The 21210-nt window shown below is 42.7% G+C and overlaps 1 protein-coding gene across 5 annotated transcripts in view; it reads left to right on the forward strand.

The window, feature by feature from the left end:
• The window catches only part of SYBU (syntabulin), a 43209-nt gene that overhangs the window by 9104 nt on the left and 12895 nt on the right, over window positions 1-21210 (forward strand). For 4 of the 5 annotated variants that reach the window (XM_075743478.1, XM_075743476.1, XM_075743477.1 and 1 more), the window contains one exon: window positions 4776-4973. In XM_075743478.1, coding sequence (XP_075599593.1) covers window positions 4776-4973 — 198 coding nt within the window. Of the gene's footprint in view, window positions 1-4775; window positions 4974-16083; window positions 16204-21210 lie in introns of all 5 variants that reach the window. The other variant, XM_075743480.1, reaches the window with a different exon arrangement.

The raw sequence follows: 21210 nt of genomic DNA on the forward strand, positions 1-21210 counted from the left end.
AAAAAGCCTTAGCATGTGGAAGCTAGGTGATCTATTCCCTTTGGTGTCTGTCAGAAACTTTCATTAATGCATAAAACACCCCAGTGCTACAAGACCAGTCACAAAAAGAAGACCAAAGCAGCACGTGGGGGATCAAAAATGTGGAGGACACAAGCAGATTGGGAGATTATCCTGAAAAATTCTGAAATACCCTCGGTGGTTCACCGTCAATAGCCAGCTCGCGGTGTGCCATCCTGGCAGAGCTGTGGCTACCCGGACTAACAGATCCTGGGATGAATGGAAAGGCAGCCATTAGGAAAAGTCAGGAAACAGGTTTTTTGCCTCCGTACATGGAACTGGTAGAAGCTCATTAGAGGCCCATGTTTAATTCTGGAATCCACATTTCCTAGTGCAACTACAGAGTATGTACAGCCTGAACATTGGTCAAGGGAACCTTAAGAGAACATGAAAGTGGGACAATGGATTGGGTAGGGGATGGACAGTTCAGACTCATAAGAGTGCATAACTAGATCTGGCAGCTGGGAGTGAAAGTAGAAATAAGTCAGTGGTTCCTCAGCAAGAGCATCATTAATTATTTGGATGGATTATATAAGGAGGTTGTAAATTCAGTTTTTCTTGAAGTCTTCAGGAAAAGGCAGTATTTTTCTAAAGAACGCTCTAAGGCATATTCCAGTGAATCTTCTAAAGTGTCTGTGCCCAGAAAACCAGAGAAAATTATCAAGTCACAACATATGGCCTTAGAGTCTATGCGAACAATATTTTTGTCAGCTGCTAGAGTATTATTATCTTTAACACTGTTGTTTATACTTTGACTTTACTATTTGAAAGCTAGTCAGTGCATGCAAATGTCAGAGTGCTCTGAGCAACTTCCCTGATTGTTTGTTTGAGGAGACACTATCCCGTGCTTGGCTTTGAAACTTGGCAAGCGTGTCTGATCTGGGAGAGGGGTTGGACGTAGAGTTTCAGTGATGAAATCCAGCTGATGTTCAAAGGGAAAGTCTACTCCCAGAACGCTCTTAGGAGGCCACTGTGAAAAAAGACACCATGAATATTGCTAAGAAAGCAATGAATGCCTTGTGTTATAAATTCATGTGTTTTTTCCCTCTCGTGCAAGTAAATAATACAGGCAAGATCAGAACTATGGGCTTTCACAGCAGAATTTGCCACCTTTCTCTCTTCTATTTTCATGATGCTTGCGTGCCTGAAAAGGTAAATCAGGTCCATCTGTATTCCTGGGATCCTTACTGGGGCAAAACTCCTGCCAAGTTGTAGGACTGAATCCTTAATTGACCGTGCTGCAAACTAGATTCACATTTTTTTCAGCAGAAAGTGAATCCCATGGGCTCATCTGCTCCTGTTACCCCACTGCCTACTTTGGAGATAGATTCCTTATCTTGGCCCATTTCTGGGCAGGTGGAGGTCTTCACCTCCTTCCATCAGAGTTGTCAGCAGGGTTTTGGAGGAGCCTGCAGGTCTGTGGGAAATACTGAACCCCCACTGCTGTGGTTGCATCCTTCCTCTTGCGGACGAGGAGCAGAGGTGTTTGCTGCGGCCGTGAGCAGGGCGGGCAGTCCGGCTGTCTGCGGGACGGAGCGGGCATCAGCTTGATGCACAGTCAGGGTCCGCGGAGAAGTCTGCTGCTCCTCTGTTCACCTACAATATCAAACACAATTAAATAGCCCTTTAAGGCTTCGGTAGCAGGGAAGAACGAAGATAAGTGCAGGCAATTTGGCTCGCACTGAGCAGCTGGATAGCCCCTCAGTGTTCACCAGGGTTTTTCCTTGTGCCAGAAGGGTAAGCTGCAGGTCGGCTGGGAGATGGATCCCCCCCAGCGTACAGCAGAGCTTTGCTTGCCTTTGGTGGTGAGCACCAGCGTTTCGTATGCAGCCGTTCCCTTCTGTGATAGTAAACATTTTGATTATTCAAAAGGCACTGCAAAAAGCTGACAGAGAAAAAAATGTTTCTTTGCAGCTTGCCCTAGATTTGGAAAATTTATGATTTTGTTCACATTTCTGGCTAATATTAGGTAGAAGGAGTAGAAGTTATACATTATATAAAAAATAACAAACAATCAGAGGAGAATGAGTGCAATAAAATCATTCATTTACTTCAGCTGTAGTGGGAATGCTTACCTGGTTATTGGTGTGCCTAAGGTCACAAGTGGTATGAGTAGAGAAGAGCTGCTGTGCTTTGTGCCAGGCTCATCTGGTCCTTAACAGATGCCCCAGTCCTTAAGGGTAAAACAAGGATATGTAGATATGACATATTCTGATCACAGAGTGTCACCAGTGTGATATCAGAGGCCATAGTGGGGGGATAGTCATTAAAATAGTTATTTTTGTAATATACTTTTTTTAGCTACCCTGTTTCCTCGTTGCACTTAGTTTTACATATTTGGGGGTTTTAACGCCCGAATTGTTAACACTTAGTTCTTTCATTGTTTAAAGGTTTTATCAGGTCCTGAGGTTCTCCCAGGTAGCATCTCTATAGCTTTGGGAGTTATTTGTACATAAAGTCTCCCATATAAAACACATCTGTGAGGTCTTAGAACTTGTCCAGGTATTGCAGTGATTTTATTGGTGGAGAAATGAAGTAAATAGTTTGTCTTTTTTTTTTTAAAAAAAAACCCACAAAGTTTTGAAAATAGTGCCACATAGAGAGAGGTCTAAATGGAAAGGTCATAATTAAAAATAAACTTAATGAACCTGCACTTTTTTCTGAATATATTTGATTATAAATGTTTGTGTGCTTCTGAAGAGAAGGTGCTTTGGACATAGCTAAAGGAGCTGCTTAATGGCAGTTAAAACGCTCACTCAGCCGTGCTGATCCACTGCCCTGTAGGCAGTGTTCATCCAGCCTGCAGAAGAGACTCTGAACCCTTGAGAAAAGGAAATGGGTGCTGATTTGGGAGGAAATTGCCACCTTCTCTCCTCCCTATGTTGAGTTATGTTGTGATGTCGATGAGAATGGAAAGGATAAAAAACTAAAAATCATGTGGGCAGCAATCCTGCTGTAGTCAGGATGAATGTGGAGCTGGGCTGAAAACCTTATTAGCACTCTTCTTTTTCCCGTTATTTTTCTAGGAACTAATTCTGAGTTGCAAAAGGCAGCAGCAAGATGGCAAAAGGAGATGCTTGTAGGCTTAATTGAGCTGGTTTGAAGGAATCCAAGACGATTAAACTGGATTAGGTGCTTTGCACCGTTAGTGCCTTCTGTGCCTCGGGAGGTAATTCTGGCAGGAGGCCGGGCTGCCCCCGTGGCTCGGCACCACGTCTGGCGGTTTGCAGAGGCCGGGGCAGCAACACCGCAGGCTGCCGGCTGCTGTTGCGTGCTGGTGCACATAGCGTGCTTTGGACAGTCAGCACCTTTAGGTACCTTGCTCAGCATCGGAGGCAGGACATGGAGAAACGAGAAGCAGAACATTGGAACAAATAGGTGAAGGTAGAGTCACTGGCCAGGCATGGAGAAAAACTGGTTCACATGAAAGGCTGAGGTTGTTTTACTGTACTGAGGGAGCCTATAGTTAACAATAGCAAAAGCTGCTCTTCCCTGCAGAGGAGGGGTGGGCGGGAAGGGGGTTAGATAGTTATGGGGTGGCCTTTTTGCCTCATAAATGCACAGTCATACACTGACTTTTTAAACAATCTGCCCATGTAAAGGTCATTGCAAGATCAGGCTTGACCTAAATTATGAACAGGGTGGAAGTGGCAAGTGCAATATAGTCATGCAAATTATTTGGCTCAGTTGCAGGTACTTCTTTGAGTTTCATGTTAGGTAAAGATAATGCACCGGGAGCAGAGTGCAGTTGCATAATTAAGATGGCAGCTTTCATTTTGTCCTGGGAAAGAACAAACAATTACGTTTCTCCAAGAGAGTAAATATTCAAGGCTTCCCAGTGTCAAGAGTAGCTTGCTTGGTTTTGTTGTGTATCTCTAAAACCACCATTACTTTTAGGGGAGCTGTGATTACTCAAGATTACAGGAGATGTGATTAGATGAAGGGAGTGTTTGATATGTGGATTTCACCTGGACTCAGACTTCGTACTTTGCATTTAATTGTTTAGAGCTGGAGTGTTTGTACTCCTGGAGGTCAGGAATGCGGGTCTGTTCCCGAGGTGCTGCTGATGCCATGAAGCACTGGTGTGCCCTCAAGAGGAATTTTGCTTTAAACAAAAGCAGTCTGTGTATAACGCACCCTCTTCAGAACCAGGTATCTCACAGCCGCTTATCAAGAATGGATAAGCTCTGTGATCATGGTTGCTTTAAAAGGAAAAAACAATTTTGAGAAACCATTTTTAATTCCAGTTAAATGAAAATCCTGACTTTGTGCATATGGGCTGTAGGGTGTTCACTTGTTGTTCAGATAGGAACATACTTTGAATGAGAGCATGTGGCTCATGCTTGCTTTTCATCCAGTGTGCACTACACAAGCCATTCTTGTGTCTTATGTGCATTTCTTCATGCCATAATATTCCCTAACCTAGCTAAGTCAAAAGAATTTACCTTAGATCTGAGTTTTCATTATGTAGCCCCTGATTGTGTGTTTTGTCAGATTTAGTGAAACAAGCACTTGGCCATTTTAGTCTGCCATAAGGTATCCAAGACTTCTTCACAAAATGGGAGAAACTAATAGCTTCTCACCAAGGTTGTGCATATTGAGTAACTGACTGTAAACAGTTGTAAACAGTTGTAGTCCAAACATTCTTTTTTTTAAAGTCTGCTCATGTTCATGTACTTACTAGTTAGAAATTTTGATGTTTTCCCTTTTCTCTTCAGATGACACTGGCTGTCCTAGTAGCCAGTCAGTATCTCCAGTTAAGACTCCTTCTGATGCTGGAAACAGTCCAATCAGTTTTTGCACTGGTAGCGATGGAGACTTCTCCAGGAAGAAATTCAGTCCAGGGACAATGAGTGAAGGGAACCCGCAGCTGGCTCGATATAAGAAGGAGACAAAGACAAGCCTTGTAAAGCCCGGTGAGTATAATATAGTTAATTTCATTTCTTTAATTACACTTTCTAATTGACTAGTACATCTATAGGTGTCTACATGCTTTGTGTTGTGCTGGCTGTGATACCACTAATGCTGATATAGTAAATAAAAAAAAGTAGTTGGGTTCTTTCTACGGAGCCACCTGCAAGATGTGAAAACACTATCGGTATTAACTTTTTCATGGAAATATAATTCATTAACATCTGCACTTTCTTTTATGAGGCTCGATGGTGACGTCAAATAACAACTGAAATGGATGTTATCCTATTTCATGGTACTTGCATACCTATTTCACTGGCCAAAGATCAATGACTCTTAGTATCAAAGCAAAGAATTATAGTCTTCTGATACAGATCTTGAGATTTATTGGTGGACGCTGCCAGGCTGTGATAGCTCTGGAGACAGAACATATCAAACCAAGGCAAGATAACGGGCAGCCTACATGTGGGCGTTAGGCAGATGTAGGTCCATGCTGCATTGGTTGAATCGAGAGCATGTCTCCCATTGCCTCAGGCTAATGGGCCGCCTCAGACCACCAAGTAAATCAGCACCTGCTTGTCGCACATCCAAGACTAAATATTCTGGTGTGTCATTGGCTGCTGTAATTTTAATGAGTAGGTATAAAATGTTTTTGTGTTTCATGTACAGGCAGCTCTTGATTACAAATGGTCAGGATGTTTCTGCTGTTATTTAATTAATCATGGAGAAAGAGAGGGTTTTGACCCTGTACAGAGCCAGCTGCAGAACTGACGTGGTTTATGAGCTCAGGTACCTCCTGTTTTGTTGTGGTTTAACCCCCACCAGTAACTAAGCACAAGGGGATGACGAGGAGAATGGGAAAAAACACAAAACCAAGCACAAAAAAACCTTGTGGGTTGAAATAAAGGCAGTTTAATAGGATAACAAAGGAAGAGAATAATAATAGTAATAAAATTATTATTAATTATAATTATATATTAATAGTAATAATAATATATAAAACAAACGATGCACAAATGCAATTGCCCACCACATGCAGAAGAAAAAAAAAAGTCCTGATGCCCAGTCTGTTTCGAGCAGTGATCCCGCCTCCCCACTAGCCTCATCAGTTATATCCAGAGCATGACGTCCCACGGCAGGGAATATCCCTGTGGCCAGCCTGGGTCAGCTGTCCTGGCTCTGCTCTCCCAGCTTCTTGTGCACCTGGCAGGGTGTGAGAACCTGAAAAGTCCTGGACTTAGTGTAGGCTACAACTACATAGCAACTACTAAAAACATCCGTGTGTTCTCAACATTATTCTCATACTAAATCCAAACCACAGCACTATGTCAGCTACTAGGAAGAAAATTAAGTCTATCATCTCATCCAAAACCAGGACATGTTTCCAGAGTCATTTTACCTCTGGAAGCAATTTAGATATTTCCATGAGGACCCAGCTCAGATTTAACAGCACCATGTTTAATCCAGAAACAGTAGAGAATCTGTTGCAAAAATTCTTCACTGTTTTGGTCATTGAAAGGGCTGATTAAATCTGACTTACCACTATTCCTGCAAGTTCTTCAGCTCATTTCATAGCACCGTGTTACTTGAGTGTTCCCAGTCTCCCATTGCACTGAACAATGGATGGTAGATAATATTTTTTCAAGATTTGTTTTGTGTTCTGTTAAAAATCAAGGAATCTAATGCTGGCAGAATGCAGTGAATATGGTGTATTACAGTCAAATCTGCAGCCATGGCTACCACAACCATTTTGTATGCGAACATGAATTTATCTTAGCAAAATGTGGATAAAGAATTTTGAAAGATTTTTTCTACTGAAGAGTCCTATACACACAGAAAAGAGTTATGCTCTTGTTTCAATAAATTACTTCATTGTTTTCGATCATTACACTTAAACTGACCTATAATATCAAGGTATTAGCTTTTTTGCAGTAATAGTCAGAAGTCATCTTCATTTTAGTTGATGGTATTATTTCAAGTCTTTGAATGGATTTTGTTTACGTTATTTAGGTATTCTTGTAGGTGGGTCATTCTGTAGCTGTCGGTACCTTTGCATTGATTGATCTCTCAAGTTGGAAAACTTGTCTCTAGAGTTCAAGCGTATCGCTCCTGAGACCCATCAAAAGTATCAGAGCAGGAACTGGCACTGATTTGCAAAGTACTACTTCTAAGTTCCTCCTGCCAAATATCTTGCACCTCTTTAGTGGAAAGTTGTCAAAAACCACATTGTAGTCAAGTGTGTTACAGGTGAGGGACCTTCCTGAAATGGAGAGCATGCCAGGGACAGCTGGGGTTCCTTTTCCTCACTGTTGGCCACACGGGTTAATGTAATTCTCTCCCATTGCTATCTCTTGGCTTCAGGTGGATCCCGTCCCTTCCCCATGACCTACTTGCGCATGAATTTGTGGTGACTCAGTCAGGAAGATCTAGGCCTTGTGCAAAGAGGAGGCATCGTCGCGTAGCAAAACACACAGGGAGTTAACAGGGGAGCAGAAGGGAAGTGGGACGTGGGAGGAGAACAACAGCAATGCGTGCTTGTTGTACGTAACCTAGTTCTGCATACAGCTGGATACCTCAAACTACAGTGCAGAAGGGGTTGTGCATAATACCTTTCTTTCTACCAAAAGCCCTGGCTGATTTATGGAGATAATCTCTACTTCATATTTATCTGAAACGTCTTGTGATAGTAACTACGTAGCAGGATCCAGACACGAGAGACAAAAATCCAGCCTACCACTATCTTTTACAGACGCTGTCCTGCACTACATTTTTGTAGGCAAGTACATCAATCAGTGCGCACCTTCAAAATGCCTGTTATTTTGCTGAAAATTTATCTGTTTCCAGGATTGTTTTCTTGGAACATGCTGAATCTCAGAAGTAACACTCACACAAATATTTAGATAATTCAGGAAATGTCAGAGTGGGATAGCACTGAGAATGAACCCTGGGATGTTCTTAGGCTGTTCCCAAGCTCCAGTGCTTTTCTGCTACTCTAGCAACATCACTTCATCTTTCTTTTCTGTACTTCAAAGTATGAAATACAACATTGCTTGTTTTTCTCCAACAGCCTAAGGCATTGTTATGTGGATCTAAGTCATCTTCACCTCTTGAAGTATTAACAAACTAGATTTGGATATCATTCATAATTTATGTTGTTTGCATAGCGAGCCATACTTAATCTTGGAATGCATTATCACTACATCTTGCTAAACCTCTGAAAGATTTATAATCATGAAGAAATTATTCATTTGGGGTAGTTGGTAATGGTTTTTATTGCGCATGAAATCTGAATCACAGCAGTGTTATAGGTGAATTTGGCATAAAATCTGTGCCTGCTTTCCCAGGAAAGGGTGGAGAGGACTGGAACATTAAGGAAGATATATCACATCCACTCCAGGAGAAAGTTACCAGCCTTTTAATTTCAGGATTTTAGAGTGGTTCCTTCTTTTGGATGTAATTCATTTATGCAATATTAAAAGCAATAGAAAATGTGTTGTAGAAAATGCCCTTGCTAAAAGGCACAAAAAAGCTTAATTAACACTAGTCTTCATTTTGTATCAAGATGCTGTGCTGAATCCTACAGTTTCTGTAACTGAATGAACACTTCCACATATTCACATTCTTGGTGTACTCCTCCTGCAAAGATCCATCCTGAATTCCTGCAGCTCATGTGCACAACTTGTTGAGGATAGTGGGAACTGTTTTACTTTCTTTGACAGTCTTTTTCGTCTCATTTTTTGACTTCTGTTAGAATGCTTAGTGCAAGGATGCAAAATCTGGCTCTGCAAGCTGCAAAGTACTGATAAACTTCCAAAGACATGTGGATAAAGAAGGGAATCTTGGGCAAGAGTTGTGTCAATAACTTTTAAAAGGCTTGCATGTTTAAAGTAACCCAGAGATATACTTGTATTTAAATGTCTGTGGGCATTATAATTTGAGAAGGGCATCTGATCAGCTGACTGTGTTCAGCATTTCTGGGAAAAGTTCTGGTCTTTACTTTCTTGCTTTTGGTGTCATGGGCAAACTTGGGACAGTTTTCTGAATGAGCTGAGGTTACTGTTGGAGCTGTCTCTTAGAGCCCATGGAATTGCTGAAGTTTCACATGAAATTATTAAGATAAAACAGTAAGACTGTCCCAGATTTGTCCCTTTTGCACCTTCAGGAGCCTGCAGAGTAGAGGTTTAAGCACCGCTGCATGAAAAGAGTCCGAGGTGAGCCACAGTCAGGTCAGCTCCCAAACCTTGTAAAGACTGGCTGGCTGCCTTTCACAGCTCGATTTGGTAATAACCATTCCAAGTAGCAGCAGACTATGCAAAAAAGTGGGGATTTTTCACTGGTGATCAAACATCTGGCCATCCATTACTGAATCTGGCTAAAATAGTAACAGGTTGGATTATACAGCAGTTGAACTGCAATGGATTGTATTTCAAGAAGGACAGTCATTGAGAACTCAGGCATTAAAACTTTGGTCTGTTCAAAGTAATGGGCAAACCTCAGAGACTTTCACCACATAGAGCATCTACGTTTGTTGGACAATAGGCAATGAGCAGAAATTAAGGAACGTGAAATTCCATATGAACACAAGAAAACACTTTTTTTTTTTTACTATGTCAGACACAGGCACAGGTTGCCCAGAGGAGTTGGAGGTGGAGTCTCCATCCATGGAGGTACTCAAAACTCAACTGGACACAGTCCTGGGCAGCCTGCTTCAGCTAGACTTGCTTGAGCAGGGGGTAGGACTAGGTGGTCTCAAGAGGTCCCTTCCACCCCCCAGTGATTCTGTGTTGTGTGGACTTTTTTTCCTTTAAGTAGCCCATCACCCATATATGTACTTAAGTAGTTGCAAGGCACAATTTGCGCTTTTCCTTCCCTATCTTTCCTGTCTGTGTACTGCCATTTCACTTATAATGAGTTTAGAGAAATGAAAAAATAAAAAAGTAACTTTTATCAATCACTTTTCAATTAAAAATGTCATTTAACTTTGAGCCATAGTAAGTGTAGTTGTACTCAGCATGTGTTGCCAGTATGATCATCTCTGCTTCTTGATGGTGAATTTGTCAAGTCACGAGTGAACGAGCCTTGTGTTAGGATGTCTGTGTTGGGTTTGCGTGGCAAGGTTTTGGTAGCGGGAGGGGCTACATGGGTGGCTTCGGTGAGAAGCTGCTAGAAGCTTCCCCTGTGTCTGACAGAGCCAATGCCAGCCGGCTCCAAGATGGACCCGCTGCTGGCCAAGGCCAAGCCCATCAGCGCCTCTGTGATAACATATTTAAGAAAGAAAAAAAAAAAAGAACTTAGGGGGAGCTTTTGCAGCTGGAAAGAGAAGTGAGAAGATGTAAGAAACTCTGCAGACACCCAGGTCAGTGCAGAAGGAGGGGCAGGAGGTGCTTCAGGCACTGGAGCAGAGATCCCCCTGCAGCCCGTGGTGAAGACCATGGTGAAGCAGGCTGTCCCCCTGCTTCATGGAGGAAGGATGAGGGGGTGTAGAGATTCCACCTGCAGCCCATGGAGGACCCCACGCCGGAGCAGGTGGAGGCATCTGAAGGAGGCTGTGACCCCGTGGGAAGCCCACGCTGGAGCAAGCTCCTGGCAGGACCTGTGGCCCCATGGAGAGAGGAGCCCACGCCAGAGCAGGTTTGCTGGCAGGACTTGTGACCCTGTGGGGGACCCATGCTGGAGCAGTCTGCTCCTGAAGGTCTGCACCCCGTGGGAGAGACCCACGCTGGAGCAGTTCGTGAAGGACTGTAGCCTGTGGGAGAGACTCACGTTGGAAAAGTTCATGAAGGACTGTCTCCCGTGAGAGGGACTCTGTGCTGGAGCAGGGGAACGATGAGAGGAGTCCTCCCTCTGTGGATGAAGAAGCAGCAGAGACAACGTGTGATGAACTGACCATAACCCCCACTCCCCGTCCCCCTGTGCCGCTGAAGGGGGGGAGGAGGTTGAAGCCGGGAGTGAAGTTGAGCCCGGGAAGATGGGAGGGGTGGGGGGAGGTGTTTTAAGAGTTCATTTTATTTCTCATTCCTCTGCTCTGTTTTGCCTAATAATAAATAAGATGAATTCTCTCTCTAAGTTCGGTCTGTTTTGCTCGTGACGATAATCAGTGAGTGATCTCTCCCTGTCCTTATCTCGACCCACAAGCTTTTCGTTGTACTTTTTCTCCCCTGTCTAGAGAAGGAGGGGAGTGATAGAGCGGCTCTGGTGGGCATCTGGCCCCAGCCAGGATCAGCCCACCACAATGTCCCAGTCTGAACACAATAATCTTTGAAGGCTTTAGGGCTATTAGGAGTTTGAGGAGAGACAAGTGGAGTTGACTGTATTGGACTTAAATTGGTTGTGAGTACGGTGTAGGTGCGGGTGTGTTTTTAAGCAGCATTGGAGCTGACTGTAGTTAACAAAAAGGAGACAAGGGAAATGACCCTGGGCATTTGGGAATATTACAGTTAGAGCTGAATAAGCCAAACAGACTAGATAGATAGGAAATGCAGGTATTAGCTGCAAATTATGTCTAGCTGTTAAAAATGTCTAGCTGTTAAAATATAATGATCTTCCTGCTGATTTTTTTTTTGTTGTCTAGTGTGTGAGGATTAGATTCCCAGGAGACTAAATAAATACTTACTATGGGGGGTACCCTGTGCAAGCAGAGTAGTGGCTAGTTAATCCATTAGTGTAAAATTAGCAGATAAGTTTATCCATATTGCTACACTACTTCCATATGTTTCTGTATTCTAAAGACAGTCACTTTGGTGGTTTTAAAAACAAAGCATAAAAGCTCTGATTTAGGTTGTATTACTGACATCTGGCTGTATGATTTTACAGATCTTTTGTCAGCTTACTCCCTCTCTTCAGTATGGTAGTATGGGAATAATAGTGTCTGTCTTTCATATATATGTATATATGTGTTTCACTTGAAAAACAGATGATTTGGTGTATAGGTTTTGTCAGAGGATTGTCTTAGAGGTAATTCTGGAAATACACATCACTCTCAAGAACTTCACCTTTCTGATTGCAGAAGGATGCAGTGATAGGACTTTGTTTTATCTTGGGAAGACTGATGAAATATTAGAAAGACATGTTTTACTGGTGCGTTTATCCCAGAACATTGTATCTCGTATGTGCATGGCTTTTGTTCATTCTCTGTACCAAATTTCTGCAAGCTGTGGGAAAAATAATAGAACTGTTGTCCCTGTTGTTCAGAAACAGCAGTACAGAATACAAAAATCAAGTTACAGAATGTGCTAACTTGAATAGACCCGATGGCATGCAAAGAGGTTCATTGTTCTTTATAACTACTAGTTGGTACTTACTATGTTAAAATAATTTTTAAAATGCTGCTAGTGTACTATGTACCCTAAGGCAAAGTCACATTGTTTGGTTGTTTAAAAAAAACAAACAAAAACCAAACAACAAAAAACCCAACAGAAAAGCTGTATTTGGAGGTAGCAATCTGCCTTGACTGATCCCTAAAATAAATTGGTGTCCTTCATTTTAAAACACGATCATGCAAAGGTGAGAGCGATGAGAAGACTGGTGACCTCAGTGCTCAGTGTCTCTCTTTCTGCTGTGACTTATTTAGCAGTACTTTGTAACCCACATGCCAAGACTGCGCCTTTTCTGGGGCAGGGATAATTAAGAACAAGGGTACGTCAAAGAACATTTAACCCAGTTAACAAATGCAGGATTTAATCAGAGTACACCATGCTCCCATCCTGCAGTCAATCATAACCGTACTCGTGCGGTGAAGGTGGGAGGATTTGGGCTTCCATTCCTGAGAATATTCCAACAGTTAAATATGTGGCTGGTGTCACGTGCATAAGAATACTGAAATTGGGAAATGAGCTACACCTGATTCAGTGTACTTTAAATAATTGGTCGTAAAACAAAAAAAAAAATGGTCTGAAGATGGACTGGGTAAAGTGAGTTGAAAACAAATGATGGAGCATCTTTCCTGTGACCATAAGTTCTCCATACATTTGTTTCTTTTGTACCTCCTTAAAGTATTTGAATTAATAATAAACAATCTCTTGATGTACCTGTGTTTATTGATAAGTGTAAAGCATAAATTCTCTGAGGGGTGCAGAGGAGCTTGCAAGTGAAAAGAGGAAGAGCAAAAGCTCAGGTTACCCAAGTAACTTAAACCTGATGAGGATAGCTTTAACTTCAGTATTAGATTTTTAAGCAGCTCAATATTTGGCAAAGAGCAGATACACAGTGGTCAGTTACATGTGCTTCTGGAAGGCTTTCCATTTGCTTTTTAAAACATCACCTTGGCAATAAAAAGGGAGGAAGCACTTGAGCATGTGGCATCTTTCCCAGATGTAAGCACATGGTTTGAATGCTTCACTTCTGTCCCACACCTGACAGCACACAACGTAACCATCCTGATGTTCGGATCCAACCGTACGCAACATTTATTTCCTGTACAGTTTTAATCTCTCTCTTCTCCCTTTCTTATATGTGGAAATAATAATTTTATTTGGGACAATGAAGTTTCTGAGATCTTTCCTAACGCAGAGTCTAAAAAATACAGTTGTGGCAGTTTTCGACCCTATTCCTTTTTCTCATTTACTTTTGCTTTTCTTCCTTCTCTTCGCCTTTCATTTTGGGCCTACACGAAATAGCTACTGCTGATTTTTTTAAATAAAAAAGTGTTTCCGGGTAATAATCCTGTATGCACTGAGCCCTCCTGCATATTTTACTGTTGGGATCCGCTTTAATTTCACGTCTGTTGCTATGGAGCTGTGTAGATTTGCTTACTTGACCTGCCAGCACAGGGAGTTATTAAAGACTCGGTCACCATGGGTACCGGAGGACCGGGATGTGCTTCGCAGGGAGATGAACGTGCACATCTCGCCCTCCAGGAGCAAGGATGCCGTGTCCGGGTTCAAGCCTGTGCTGTCCTCAAAGCTTGCGTCCTAGAGTTGAGCATGGAGGGACATCACCCTGCGAAGGTTTGATGTGTTGTAGCAGTCGGTGCCGTGAGGTCCGGAAGGCGACCAGCGCTGTGAGGGCTGGTGGATGGCAGTGAGGTGGAAGTGGCTGTTGGTGGTTTATCATTTGCATAGCCCAGCCACCTCCCATGCCTCAGAATGTCTGGGTTCTTGCAGTGATTTTGGAATGTCCTTCCCAGTTGGGTCAACAGACCCAGCACTGCCAGTAGATCCCATTGGAGCTCCTCTGTCTAACATAAATCTCTTAGTATTTGTGATCCAGGAGAGGTGAAATTTGAATCTACAGGTCTCCTTAAGCAACCTTCAGGAGCTGTGGGCTGTGGGTGGGGACTGGCTCTCTTTCTCCGGTCCAGTGACTGATCCCATCGCTCACAGGGGGTGGAACAGCTTTAGCAGGTGAATCTGCCATTTCCCTTCTTCTGGGAGTTATGATGGGAGCTGTTTTGGAGGTGAGGGAGATGTGAATTCACAGACTTGAGCCAAGCTGGATAGAGCAGAGAGGCCTGTGATTTATCTGACCTCAGTTCCATATTCGTAATGTAGTTGTAATCATCTCTGCCTGCGCAAGTGCACTAAGGTCCTATTTTGTTTTAGAGGAGATATATCAGATAAAATCAGTCAATCTAGTGTGCGGTCTTTTTGACCAAATATATAAGCATTTACTTTAGGATAAGATAAATGGTACCTTGAACTCACTGGTTATACTGACTAACGCTCTGTTGCCTAAAAATGGGACCAAAGTTGGCTCGGACATGGGTGTCTACATTAGAGACATCCACATTCAGTCGGATGAATCCCACCCCCATCTCCTGTGTCCCTCATCAGGTCTCTGACAACTCTGCTGTTAGCCCTTACTGAAGCCAAGTACAGTCTCTGTCTCTTTTATTTCTCTTATTTTATTTTTTTTTTAACAGAAAGGAAAGTCAGTCTTAGACATTCAGTTGTGGAAGAAAGTTTGTGTTTGAAGGTCACGCGTGGATCTTCATGTAGGTCTAATTAGATGTCTTTTCCTCTTCTGTTCATCCTTGATAAGCTTAGGCACTCTCTGTCCTGTTTCTGAGGACCATTGCCCAAGGTGCCTAGCATGGCACAGGGAGATTCGGTATCTCATTCCCCACTGTGAATTCACAGGAATTAAGTCTTTTTAGGACATAAGCTAACTAAATTCCACCAAAGTGAAAAAAGTTCTCTGTAACCTCTGAGGGATAATACTGGAATATAATCAGAATATAAATATTTTGAGCAAAAGATGCTCAGACAGGTAAAAATTATTAGCATAGGGCTATTTTTTAGTTTGAATTTATATATGTTTTAGATTCAGACTTTGAATTTAAACAAATTTGCTTAAATTGATGTGGAAAACCTGTTCAAATAGCCATGTATTTCCTTCAAACGAGAATAAGCAAAGTAGCAACTACAAAGAATGGTTTGGCTTTAAAGTGTTTCATATTTTTTAACCCAAATTTACAAGTTCCTGCTAAATTAAAGTGGCCTAGAAAAACAATCTTTTAATTCTGTGTCAGAAATTTTATAATCCACTCACTTCTAAAAATTATTTTAGATGCTGTTTAGTAGAGGCGTAGGCAATTAGTGTTTGGGCTGCGGCCTCTCAAGACTTGTATTTCTTTTTGTTCAAAAGTCTCTCAGGCTGCAGCAAGCATCCAGATGTCACAGTGAAAATGGAAGATCCAAAAAAGAAGTCAACAAGTTGCAAAGGAGGAATTGGCAAGTAAAAGGTGAAAGCCTGAGTCCCACCTGTCCTAGATAATGACCTTCCCAGCTGGGGCTGGTGGCACAGACCACCTGCAATGCAGGGTCTTGGGCACAAATTTTTGCAGTTAGGTACTTACCTCCTTCCTCACAAAGAAAAAATATAAATAAAAGGAGATCCCTGTTACTTGGTTCAGTAAAGGGAAAAGAAACTTATATTTAGATCTGGTTTTGCCTCTTTTGGAGGATGGACTTGAGCACAAAGGAGAAGAGTGCCTTAGTAGAGGGCTGCTGGGCAAGCTGAGGGGATTGCAGGGAGTCTGCTCCCAGGGAAGCTGTTCCACTTCATAAAATTTAGTAACACTTTTATCGGGGGTTTGGAGCTGAGTTCCCAGCAGGCACACCATAACTCCTTTCTCTCTCTCTCTCTGGCCCGTTAATTGTCCGGATACTGCTCCAGATGTACAGAAAGTGGGACAGCCACCGTTAAAGGGAGATTCTCGCCTCGGGATGCCTGCAGCCTCGAGCTTAGCCTTGCGCTTGGTCCGTGAGAGAGCCACGGCTCTAACTGCAAATCGGAGTGAGTAGGGGATGCGGATATGGGACTTTTGCAGGGAACGCCCGGGCCACTGGACAGGGTGAGACCCGTGCCAGCCAATTCACCTTTTACCTCCAAATGCCTTTTGATAGAGATGCACATCTCCTGGGGTTTGTGGGGATGTGCTCCTGCATCTGGAAAAGATGGCTGAGTGCCTGCCATAAGAGGGGCTCTGGGGTACAGAGGTCAGAGTTGAGGCAGGTGTGGAAGATGGCAATAGTTGTGATCGTTAGTCAAAAAATTGTCTTTTTGTATATTCAAGCAGGGTTTTTTTCCCTCTCCTCTGCTAATCTAGAGTGGAATATGAGCCAAAAAAAGAGAAACTGATGCTGTACACACTGCACACTCTAAGTATTTGTTTTAAAATATGTGTGAGGTCAAGCTAGAACATGCTTTGCAATTTGTGTATTTACTGCAGTGAATTTTCTGCTCCTCCTGGCTGTTTTCTGTGGTTTTCAGCCTGCTTCACCTCCACAGAAAGAAATACCATGCATACAAAAGAGGCCATTATGAATCTTCCCTTAGGAGATTTTTTTTTTTTTTTGGTGCTCTGTTTTTAAATTACAATCTGTATTATTTATGCCAATGTTTAAAATAGCTTTCTGATTCCCCGGCTAAAGTATTCTACTCCAGCTACATTTTACTATGCACAACTCCCACCAACCATCAGTTTTTATTTCGAGTCATTTTTCATGAAATAACACGCACTGCAGCCAGAATCCTGTGTTACTGTTACATGGTTTTCTTTACAGCTTTCCAGCTGTATTCCTCATCCCCATGATAAACAGTGTTGCCAGTATTTATTTTTATCTTAGAATACACAAATTGCATTCCCTTAATCTCCCTTCATAAACAGTGCCCTGTAATCCTGTTATCATTATTGTTGACCTTTTTTTGGAATTCCTCCAGGTTATTAATGCCTTTTTAATGAGAATCCTGGGATTTAAACTGTTTTCTGAGCAATGTTTACACAAGAATTGATAGATTATTTCCTTTTCTATTTTCCTTTACACCCCCCTTGTCTGACATCTTAGTATGTTCAAAGTGGAGCTATGCAAACAACTGATTTGGGGGTTTGCTGCCCAATCAAAACATTAAAGAAAACCTTTGTTTCAGACTGAACAAAGACAATATTCATTCTAAAATATTCAGAATGTTTGGGGAGATTTTTTTAATGCTTTTACCCACTTTTTAAAAGAAAAAGAAATTTGTCAGTATTCAAAATTAAAGCATCATTTCAAACAGAAAGTAGAAAATCCTCATTTTCTATTTTCTGGCTGTGTTTGACTTCAGATCATAAATAGCTTCAGTGTTCCCCTAATGTGGCTTTTTGGTGACCAAATTACTACCTAGAAGTTTTTCTTTCCCTCAGAGTGATAACTTTAAATACTTTTTGAGCAGTATTGAGTGGATATGTCTAGATACTGATTGTGTTTATATATCTGTATTTATACATAGGCATGGAAAGCTAAGGGAATGTCTTTGTTTTAGTTGTGCAAATCTCACTTACTTGATGTCACCGTTGGTGTAAGGACATCGGGTAAGTTGGTGGTTACTGAGTTCAAAAGTGGAAGCTCTAGCAAAAACAACTAAGCAGGTCTTTGCAGATAGCGGTAGTGTTTTGAGCACTTGGCAGGTTTAAGCAATGGTATTTTACTTGCTTTTATGTACCTAGATATCTTAAATCCTGGTGAAGCTGTGTTTTAGATGCCTTCACTCTGTTTTGGTTCTCACTTGCAGTTACGATTCTGAACTCGGGCAGAGCCAAGGAGAAGGGAGAAATGCACATCCAGTCCCTGCTCCAATAAATAAACCAGAAATCTAAAAACATTAAATAAAACCCAGGAACCAGGAGAGCAACTAGGTAGAGGTTGCCCAACTTTACCCAGAACTCTAGATTGCAGAGGTTATTTTCCTGAGGCGTGTTGGGTGCGGGGGTCAGGTCGGGTCTCCTTGTGCAGGCCAGAGCTGTGGGAAATGAAGGCCTGTTTGGATTCCCTCGTGTAGCAGCGGGTAATGAAGACAGACAGGCATCCTAAATTGGGTGGATTTACGGAGGAGCTGGAGAGGGCCATGATAAGCTGAGAGGACGGGAACCCCCTCTCCTCATCCAGTTCTTAACGGCTGGATACTGTGGGTGTTCCTGGTGGTGCGATAGGGAGGTGTTGGGCTGCCTCCTCCCAGGTCAAAGCTGAATCTGGCCCTGCACGTCCCAGGTGGATCCTTTCTTTCCCCAGGGAAGCAGACAGCAGAAGAGAGCTTTCCTTGGGCCGCTTCTGTGTGGACCCTGGCGTGAAACACTCACCCCGGTCCTCAGGTACCAGAGCCCAGCACCGAGCAGTTCAGTGTTTTTAGAGCCGACCTGCTCTTAGGCAGGCCCAGAAACACGAGTTTCACACAGCTGAGATGCTTTGCTGGCTGAGGCTGATGGGAGGTATGTCCCGAGTGGGGTGGCAGGCAGGGAGAGCTCCACTTCCAAAGTTCCCCCTGGGAGCTGGGGACCTGGCATCCCTCCATAAATCCAGCCTCCAGCCACTGCAGGGTGGACATCCCTTCCCCAAGGAGCTTGAAATATATAGCCTTCAATGTGACATAACAAAATAGTAAACCTGCTTTGTAATAGCGTATCTTATATATATACCATTCCATATAACGTATTTAAAGGAAATGAAAATTCTGCCGGGTTTGTTTCATATTGTATCAGTATTAGGAGCCGTGTCTTGCTTCCGCGCTGAGGCACTTCGTTACAGGTCTCTGTTCCTCCCTTCTGAAATCCTCTAAGTTATAGGAAGCTGCGGGGCAGGCTGTGACTGCTGGAGTTGGCAGAGTGCCGTGTGACCGCAGACCTGCAAGGATTGCGAAGCCAAAAAAGCACAGGCTTCTCATCTGTCATTTGTGCTTCTTAATGATAAGAGTGCTAATGGGGGGAAAAAAGCAGCAAATGATGGCAGCCATGACTTGAAATGCATGGCCCTCAGACCTGCCTTGGCTTTGTTACTTTAAAAAATACAGTTTAGACAACCAGTGATTCTACTGGGTAGGGCTTTACTGTTCTTTTCAATAGATGACACTTGAACTCTATTAGGTTTTTGTAATCATTTCAACATGTGCATTACAGTAAATATTTGATTAGCTTATGACAAATCTTGCTGTTCGTCCTGGGACTGCAGGGTTGTTTAGTTAGTTACCTCCCAGATATGCTTCTCGTTCCAGTGTTTTTCTCTTCCCTGTTGAAAACATGTCAAACTGATTTAAAATGTTTTATGCAGATTATAATGAAACCCATATGTCTTATATTAAGGGTGACTGTGCAAAAGCTTTCAGCTGAATCAGGTTTAGCATGTGATTTCATGCATTTGCATATATGCTGTGAACGCCTGCCTGCGCAGCTAATTGCTGTGCACCAGCCGGCCGCTCTCCTCCTTGCGCATGGGAACCAGATTTAGGAGATGCGTTGAAGGGGCCTCTGAAAGCCCTTTGTTAAACTTCTGCCACCAACGTGATGGGAGGGCTGGGATGTTTTCCCAGTCTGCGATGGAGTTCGCTCCCTTTCTGTGTACTGCTAAGTCATCCCTGCCAAAGATGACATTTTCCAGCTCCTAAAAATACTCCTGACCAGCCTATCCATTTCCCTTCAAGCACACCAAATAGTATTGCCAGGTATGTGAAAAATCTCCTGAGGTGACACTACATGCTTGCTTATAAAAGATACTTGTCTGTAGGTGGATTTATGCATACATTTTATAAAACTGTCATATGCAAGTTGAATATCATGTTGTTCAACTATCAGTGTATTTTTTGAACATGCAGTCTCAATGTTTCTGTTGAGGCTGGTGTAGCAAAGTAGCATCCTTCCGTCTCGGATCCAAAAAGCCTTTTTGTTTGAACAGGGAAGTAAGTTCCCCAGCCTGTTCCCTTCTGCTCAGTGAACATATGTTCCACCGACAAAGGTCATTTCAGGCTGAGAAGAGAAAATTTATGGGAGCCATTTTTAAGGTGTTTTCAGAACAGCTCAAACTGCATATAAAAGCACAAAAAATAATCAGGTCAGGCTGATTTCTGTATGAAGAATCTCCTTAAGATATACAAGGCAGGAAAAAACCCCAATTTGCGATGCTCTTTGTCTGTTCCAGCATCCGCTTGTGGCTGCTCTACAAGTACATGAATTAAAAACAATTAAGAAAAACAGAAGCCCAGATCATGGTGATATGCAGAATATACATGATGGCTCTTAGCCAGTATCAGTAATTAGTTTGTAGTGACTGTGTTTTTAGAGAAGAGCTTGATTGATTGTGGTTTCACAGCATACACAAGTCACATTCTGTATTCATTTTGAGATCTGCAGTGCTTATAATTTGCATTAATGTAGTTCAGATTACTACCAGAACTATAGTATTTAGATGAGATCAGAAAACTGCTTAATGATATAAATTTTGATTGTTTGATAACAAACCTTCTTCCAAAGAAGGAAGAGTAAGAAAGCAAAATGAGCAGAAATCAAGATAAATAAGTGGTTTAGATTACACAACCAGCAGTCTGAATTGAGGAGATCATTTGTAAAAGCGAGTTTCAATCCAAACACAGGGAAGTAGGATCTGCGTTGCAGTTCCTCCCCAAAGTTTTCTGCCTGGTTCTGAGCTGGAAGTCTCCTCATCCAGCAGGTTTCAAGAATTTATGGAGAGTCACACTGAAATATTTGCTCCACATCCCCTCTGACAGTATCTTTGCCAGCTGCCCAAGTTACCAGCTGTTACTGCGATGTGCAGTCAGCTGAAATGTGATTAACAGATCTGTCTGATGAGGGAGCACTGGTGAGCAGTTGGGTGGATGTCCCCCGAAGAGCGAGGAGTGATGGCTTCACTGGCCAGTGCGGTGGGGGATGCCTCTTGGTACCCTTAGGGTTCACCAGGCCGGGCATTGCTGTGCCCAGCTTCTCACCATCATTGTAGGAGCGCAGCTCACAAATCTGAGCTGGGTGACTAAACTGCC

This window comes from Balearica regulorum, chromosome 2 (genome assembly GCF_011004875.1).
Source record: "Balearica regulorum gibbericeps isolate bBalReg1 chromosome 2, bBalReg1.pri, whole genome shotgun sequence".
Lineage (NCBI taxonomy): Eukaryota > Metazoa > Chordata > Aves > Gruiformes > Gruidae > Balearica > Balearica regulorum.